General features: G+C 54.4%; 1 protein-coding gene across 1 annotated transcript; it reads right to left on the bottom strand.

Moving 5' to 3' along the window:
- Positions 1-7,575: 7,575 nt before the first annotated feature.
- POU3F1 (POU class 3 homeobox 1) lies at positions 7,576-8,209 on the bottom strand (the record flags this gene model as incomplete). Its single annotated transcript, XM_006031933.2, has 1 exon — positions 7,576-8,209. A coding segment is annotated over one exon (603 nt), but the record flags the coding sequence as incomplete, so codon positions are not given.
- Between the last annotated feature and the right edge of the window lie 2 nt (positions 8,210-8,211).

Here is an 8,211-nt window from a genome sequence, read left to right as displayed (position 1 = left end):
TCCCCACATCGCTCCTCCTCCCCTGGGTAGAGCAGGCTCCTCCAGAAGCCACGGGACCGGCCCTGCCAGCTGTTCCTCCTGCTCCCCTTGCCCCTGCAGAAAGGCGCGAGGCTGGCTCTGGCTTTACCAGCAAGACCAGTTTAAAGCAGGTCTGCGCGCTGGCCTGGGGGGCAAGGAAGCAGAAAGGCGGCTGCGCTGGGCACAGAGGGGAGCCCAGGACCTGGCCCAGGCATGCCACGAGCAATTAACGCCCTGCGAGAGCGGCTGGGAGGCAGCAGCTGTTGGTGATGGCTGGCGAAAGCTCTCCCGTGTCCCACTGAGGAGGAAGTGGATCCAAGTCTTGTGACAAATACACTCCGGAAACTATTTCTCAGGGCTCTGTTTGTGCCATCTCCACCGGGAGGAAAGCTGAGCTGCCTGGTGACCGGACACCAGGGCCAGCTTTCTCACGGTGCGGTCCCCGAGACTCTCTTGGGGCCCAGGGATCGGGCTCATAAGCAACCGCAGGACTCTTATTTGTTGGTCGTTTGAATTTTAAATCACCGGTGGCCCCACCATGCATGGGCATCACTGGTGACAGCAGTTTTGCCTTCCCATGCCAGTTATCTGGGCTGACGAGGGGGGATTACTGTGCATGCCGGCAGCTTCGGGGGGACAGCCGGCACCTCGTGGGGTGGATGGCAGCACCGTGCACCGATGGGCTCGCAGGCTGGGGTGTGAGTCTGGGGGCAGCCAAAACGCCCTGCTTCCAGCACGCTCCTTCCTTGTGCCACTGCCACAGGCCTGTGTTGCCTTGGTCCGGGGAGCTGCACACAACGGGTGAAGTGGCTTGGAGAGACAAGCTTGCAGGCTGCGCTGGAGAGTAAACGGAGCGATCTCAGGAAGACAAAGAGCGGCCGAGGAAGCGCAGCCCCTTGACGTGCTGCCCCTTTCACAGGCAGCTGGGAGCAGGGCAGCACAGTCCTTGCCCCCGTGACGCAGGGAGGAGCCGTCCCGCTTGCCCACGCTAAGGACCCTCGGTGCCACGGCCCGTTGCCAGGAAGGGCCGTCTCTGCACCGAGCCACGGGTGCTGGGCGTGACGACGTGCCCGAGGCCCCTGCGGGCATGCAGGCCTGTAGGCTATGGGGGGACTTGTGGGGGCTGCTTCTGTCACTACGCCGACTTCACACCTCGCCCAGGGATGCCTCTAAGCGTGCAGGATGCTCCCTCCGCAGCAGCGTGTAGTCATCCCAGCGCCCGAGACACGCTGGCCTTTGGGTCAGGCCCTGAAAATGACTGCTTTATTGACCACTGCGGGCTTTGCAGGTCTCCGCATGGGAGGGAGCAGCTCCCTTCAGCAATGCGAGGTCCGGTCCTGCAGCACTCTCAGCCGTTTGCAGCAGGCAGGCAGGGGAGCGGGCAAGCAGCCCGGCGAGAAGGGCCCATGGAGGACCTTCTCCGGCAGAGGCAAGGGGGAGGCTAGCAGGAGGCCAAGGCACGTGGCGTGCGTGCCAGCTGCACTGCACCGTGGAGGACAGGTGGGGACAGGTGGCTGGTGCCAACTGCGGAGACATGCCAGCGCTTCTCCAAAGGGAAACCCAGCCAGCCGGGTTCTCTGAAGCCACCGGCGATGCAAGGGAACGAATGCCAGAGAGATGCGATTCACTCAGGCGCCAGCTGGCACCGATGGCATGATGCTCTGGAGCCCCGATGGGCGTCCTGGCACGCTGGTGAGGGGCCTGGCACGAAAGCGGAGCTGGGCTCCCCGTCCCTTGTTCTCCGTGCACCAGTACCCTGCTTTTCCACGCTGCAATTCATGCTGCTGCTGACGCGCTTGAAAAGCCCACCTTGTGCTTTTTTATTTCTCCTTGGGCTGGCACCAGAGACCTCCCACCCTGGCACACTGGTTAAAAACTGTATTGATTTTTCAGTGACAAATACAAAGCCCGGTGCGAGCAGCACAGCCTTCGGGTCAGTCTGAGGGTCAGAACGACTGACACGAGGAACAAGGCAGGCACGCGGCCCCGGCCACAGCGCCTCTTAAAACTTTGCCCCAGTTGTAAAAATAACACGGACCAGAGCTTGTGAAAGGCTCCGCCTTCCCAGGCCCTGGCCTGAGGACGGGGCTTGCCTGCCTCAAAGTTGTGCGTCCCTTCGGGCGGGTGAGAAGTGACCAGCGGGCGCCGGAGATGAGGGAACGAGGACCGATAAACAGGCCAAACATCCATGGAAACTAGATGGACTAACCGAAACACTCCCAGCCCCTGCCCCCGGCTCTGGTTCGAGCCCCTAGCCCCTAGCACGCATTGTGGCCCCATTGAGATGCATCCAAATCAGCTGCCACCTACACGCACAATTTTGTACACTCGCTCATTCACATATTTCCAACCCGCTCCGTATTATCAGGCAGTTCCCGTCCCCGAGGCAGGGAGCCGGGCCACTACGATGAGTCTCTCACTCAAATTTACAAGGAAGGACAGTCTGGGAAAACGATAAAAGGCAATAGTGCTCTTCGGCCGTCGCACCCTTTGCTCGTTGCCCGTTCAACTGCAGAGCAGCTACGGTGTGAGGCTAAACAGCAAGAGGAAGAAAAATATGGTTAAGAGCTGGCAGGAACGAACATGTGAAATCAATGAGGAATATGTGAAGGTGAACTGGGTGCTGGAGATGCCTAGGAAGAAAACATTACAGTAGTTTGAGAAATGGAGCCCTCTCCCAGCCCGGAGTACGCGCCCCCGTGCCTGCTGCACACCTGTCATTAAGAAATGCCTTTGTCGCCCCGCATGCAAGAAACAGCACTGATTTTGACTCGCACCAAAAATAACGTGATATCAAGGGCATGAAATATTCATGAGGGCTGATTTAACACGAGCATTATTTCTTGTGTACAGTATCATATGCTTTAATGCTGCCTTTGCAAGCCCATAATTCCCAGACCTGGCATGATTAGTTACACAGAGAAGCCTGGTCTTATTAGTTCTAATTGAAACTAGTGGGAACTTTCGCAGGTCGAGTTTTACATGAATCACAAAGGAAAACATCTGATTAGCTGCACTTGGCTGTATTTATATTTGTGTGCGAGAGGGAGAGTGCCTGTGTGTACACGCACATCTGCGCGCACCAATAAATATTAAAGGTAGGCCCGAGACAGGCTGAGCGGAGATCCGTCGTCCAACCTCGCCAGGCTGAATGGGAGCGTGGGATCTCTCTCGCTCTCCCTGACTTGATCTGGTGAACCGGGGTCTATTCAAGTCTGAAGCCGTCGGTGGGGGGACACGTTGGAGCAAGGGGGTGCAGACGTCCCGGGAGCAGACCGACAGACGACAGCAACATCAGACATGCGGCGTTGTCCGGGGACAGCGTTTTCGGTCCATGTCTCAGACTTGTTTCCAGGAGTTCCCAGTTGAGGTGTCAGAGCCGAGCGGCTCGCCTGCCTTCTCTTCCCCTGCAAGGACCGATAGAGGGCACTCAGCCTACACGGTACCGGCAGGGCAGCAGCCGCCGGGGCGGGAGTGCACGTGTGAGCACCACAGCTGGACACGGTCCTCCCAGTCCACGCAGCAAACTCGGAGCAGTGGGGGGGTGGCTGCGTGCTCGCTTCCACGCACACCAATGTCCAGGGAGCAGGAGGCAGATACCGAGGCCTGATCCCTGCGCATTTCTAGCACGCCCCAGCTGCACGGCCTGACGTAGCTCGCCCCAAACAGCGCGAGTTTGGCTACTGACCTCACTGGGAGCAGGGTTAAGGCTGCAGAGTTTACCGTGGGGAGGAAGAAAAAGACAGATCTGCGAGGGCACCCTCTCCCCAGCCTGCTAACGAGGAGTGGAAGTGTACTTCATGTGCACGTAGCCCAAGACTGCTCTCACCGAGTTTGCGGGAAGCGGGAACTGGCCCCACGAGGACCTAGCCTTCGTGCCGTTAAAGTTTTACGCCAGGGCCCAGGTCGTCCGAGAAGGGATTAAGTTGCTACTGTCGCAGCTCGTTCTGGCAGGATCGGGCCCCGGCAGCAAGCCATGGGTAGGCTGGATTCTGTTGACGACACAAGTTAGGTTAATAGGGCATCACTAATGAGCAGCGACTGCGCCTAGCAAGGCAAACTGCCCCATGCTGCAGAGCTCGCCGGTGCCCTCCTGGGCTCCGCACCGGAGAGGGGGGCAGAGCAAGGGCTGCCTCTCCTTGCAGACAAGAAAGGAATCCCAAGCGAGACCGCGGGCCGCGACAGCCGGGCTCCCACGCTACCCCAGCTTTAGGAAAAGGGAAAACGAGACCGTGCCCTGCTGAAGGTCCTTTGCACAAAGAGGACAGCGATGCTGTCTCCCCCAAATTGCCGGTGAAGACATTTAAGAAGGTGGCGGCGTTTGGAAAACATTTGCCCCTCAAGGAGATGGGGGGAGTTGGAGGCAGTAATGCCACCTTGGGAGCGAAGGCAAAGCGCCCTCCGTGCGGCCGGCAGCAGGGACAATGTCACCCCGTTCAGATGCCCTACCAGTGGCCCTGCGGCTGCAACCCCGAACTCTGGCCGAGCGGCCGACTGCCCCGTCCTGGACCCAGCCACGCTTTCCCTGATCAAAGCCCCGGCCCTCCAGAGTCCTCCCACTCGGACCACGCACGAGAGCCGGACTTGGCCTCGACTCCCCTGAAACCAAGTCGCTCTGAAGGGAGGACTGTTTTCTTAGTGGCACGAGGTATTTCCCGACGATGAAGGCTTGCATTCATCAAACGCCAGAATGTAGGTGTAGCAAAATACAACAGAAGGCCGGCAGGGCACGGCCACGTCCCCCGAAACCCACTGGTCCAGGGCAGCGTTTGCAAAGCGGTGTCAACCTCAGCCTCCCGTACCATCTTTTCACTGGCACAGCGCCGGTTTCTCTCCCTACGTTAGGCCCAGCCTTTTGAACGCATTTCCCTCCTTTAAAATTGTGCCACTAAATAATAAGCATTTACACTTTTGTATGGTCTCCGAGCTACCAAAACTACCTTCGCTCTTTTACGTGCTTTGTGCCTCGTGTCTCCAGCTACGGACCCCCGGTAACACTTTCATTTAGCTTAGGAAACGAAGGGGAAAAAAACAAACAAACCCCAACCCACCCTAATTGCTGTTTATGCCGTGACTAAGAACTGGAACACTTCTACTAAATGAGGCAAACCTTCGGCTATTTGATTTTTAAAAGGGCTGAACATTTTGGCACTGCACAAATGAAGTGTGTTTTATTTTTGCTGCTCAATAGCATGAGGGAGCTAACGCACAAAGGCTGCAAGTGCCTTATATATTCTGACAAACCAAACAACCCAAGGGTGTTCAACCTCCGTGGGACTCGCTTCATATCTCATCCATTATGGGAATGAAATGTGAAAACTGACCCCTCTTTTTCAAATATCAATACAGCACTGTTTGCCATACAAACTACTTAAAAGGAGAGAGACTTTCTCTATCTCAATAGCTCCCGGTACACACAGGCAAGAGCTCAAATTCTGTACTTAGTCTCATCCAAACTGCGACTAGGGTTTTCTCTCTTATTTCATTCTTTTTTTTCCCCCTGCTGTTTCATTTTTTTTTTTAAAGCATAGGGAACGTCAAAGACTTTCTTAAAATGGCTTTAGAGAGTTTCAACAGCATCAATGAATAAATGCCAGGATGGGTGAATGAAACAGAGGCAAAAAAAAAAAAAAATGAAGACAGAGATAAAGAAGAATCTGAAAATTGGAAATGTTTCCCTAGTTTCATGATGTTGCTTGGATGACACCCCGATGTTCATGTATTTATAAATCACTGTTAAATTATTCCTGATAAATATAATGTTCTCTCACCCACCGCAAATGCTCAGGAAATTCTACGTGTTAGAAATATTCTGGAGGCAGACAAACCGTGTGGGGAGGGAGGGCCAACATCCGACACCGTCCTTCAAACGCCACGCTACAATTTGCACAATTCCCTGCATTTTGCACAATTGCCACCTAAGCCAAAAGAAACTCAAGTTGAGCAAGTAACGAAAGCTGACAAAATGCACGCTGCTTTATTAATACTGTGCCTCGACACCTTTAAATCACATTTCATTTTATGCTACAAAAAGTTATTAGTGCATTCATCTGCAGGGTTTGCCAGCTCCAGTGCTGCACAGTGAACCCATTGGCTAGTCCGTTAATTTATGGGTATCAAACATAGTATTTAGCATGACAAACCTTTTGCGTGATAACTGATGGCCAGAGCGACACTGGGGGTTGGTTTGTTTTTTTATTAAAAAAAAATAAATTCAAAGAAACAGCTAATGAGCGTTTGGCATCTGAAACAATATCCTTTGTATTAACTGATATACAAGAACTACATTTTTTTTTTAAATGACACAGAGAAAATATGATAATTAATTTATAGTAACATGGCTGATTGTGACAGTTGCCTGAACAATAACGCATTTGCAAACAAACACCGAAGGCACAAAAATACAATAAAAAACAAACTGTGGAAAACAGAAGACTGGTCCGGTTGGGTGTAAACCGTGTCCCTCGTATGTAAAAAATAAAAATAAAAATAAGAATAAATCTGCGAGCGGACATGCCATGCGCCTGATCGTCAACAAAAAAATTCCCTTTTCACCTGCAGTTTCACCGAGCGTGTAGTTTGTCCAGAGTCAAGTAGCAATATTTGCAATCAGTCAAATGCCACAGACGGGAGAGAGATTCTCTAGCAAACCCAAAAGCAAGCATCTGATGGTTTGTTTGTTTTTTACCCCTACCAGGCCATTCAACGTTTCTCCAGCGCGAGACTTTCCACATAGGCACATGCTTCCAAAAGTTCTCTCCACATACAAATATTGCTGGAATCAAGAGATCCGAGACGGTAAAAAGAATCCACTTACGTGACTATTCCTGCCCCATTTGGAAAGCAAATGGATTTTTCAAAGGGGGGGATAAAAGAAAAAGAAAAGAAAAGAAAAGAAAAAAAGGAGAGAGAGAGAGAGAGAGAGAGACACAAGTTGATTCTTTTGCACACCCAGAGTGAAATCGTGTACGTATTTCGGCCTCTCCTGACACAACCGCAAGAAACCTCAGCGCAGCAGGATACCGCGAGAGGGGACCTGTCCATGTCCAAAACACACCGCTCACAGCAAATCTTCCGGTTGCATTTTCCATCCCGCGCCTGCAGACCCTTCTCGACACACCCACGGAAACAAGAAGGGACCAACTTTTCCCGCTGCGGTTCTCTTACTCCCGGAGAGGCGCACGCTCATCGGAGGGGCCGGCGCGCGGACAACCCCCGACCCGAGCCGCCCCCCCCCCAAAAGAAAACCACACGAGACGGCGGGGGGTGGGGGTGCTGCGGGTGAATGCTTTATGTCAGTAATAAAATATGGGCTGTCACATAAATAGGGGCGTAAAAAAAAAAAGAAGAAGAAACCCCCAAAAAACAACCATCATCATCATTATCATCCGAACCAAAACGAGTCCGCCCCCCTTCCCAATAAATTAAGAGAGAGACAGAGAGAGGGAGGGAGAGACAGAGAGAGATGGCAAACCTTTGGCTAGTTCTCCCCACCCGCCCGCCAAATTAAAAACGAGAAGAATCAAAAGTTGGAGGAGGAGGAGGAGGAGGAGGGGGCAGCCCCCCGGGCCCTCCCCCCGCTGCGAGTTCACTGCACGGGGGTCTGCACCCCATGGTGCGGTGGCGTGTCCCTACTTGCCCCATAGACATCCTCGGCTCCCGGCAGAGTCCCTCCCGGGGGAGTCATGCGTTTCTCTTTCTGTCTCCTGTTACAAAACCACACTCTCACCACCTCCTTCTCCAGCTGTAGGCTGTCCGCCAGCGAGGTGATCTCCTGGGCGGAGGGCTTGGGGCACTTGAGGAAGTGGCTCTCCAGGGCGCCCTTGACGCCCACCTCGATGGAGGTGCGCTTCTTGCGCTTGCGGCCCTGCGCCGCGATCTTGTCCAGGTTGGTGGGGCTGCCCGTGGAGGAGTCCGTCTCCTCCAGCCACTTGTTGAGCAGGGGCTTGAGCTTGCACATGTTCTTGAAGCTGAGCTGCAGCGCCTCGAAGGGGCAGATGGTGGTCTGCGAGAAGACGTTGCCGTAGAGGGTGCCGAGCGCCAGCCCCACGTCGGCCTGCGTGAAGCCCAGCTTGATGCGGCGCTGCTTGAACTGCTTGGCGAACTGCTCCAGGTCGTCCGAGCTGGGCGCGTCGTCGTCGGCCGGCTCGGGCGGGTGGCCCAGCGGCGGCGGCGACGGCGGCGCGTGCGGCG

Source organism: Alligator sinensis, unplaced genomic scaffold, assembly GCF_000455745.1.
Source record: "Alligator sinensis unplaced genomic scaffold, ASM45574v1 scaffold1123_1, whole genome shotgun sequence".
Taxonomy (NCBI): Eukaryota; Metazoa; Chordata; order Crocodylia; family Alligatoridae; genus Alligator; species Alligator sinensis.
Note: the sequence above shows the minus strand (reverse complement) of the source record. Positions and strands in the feature narration are given on the sequence as shown.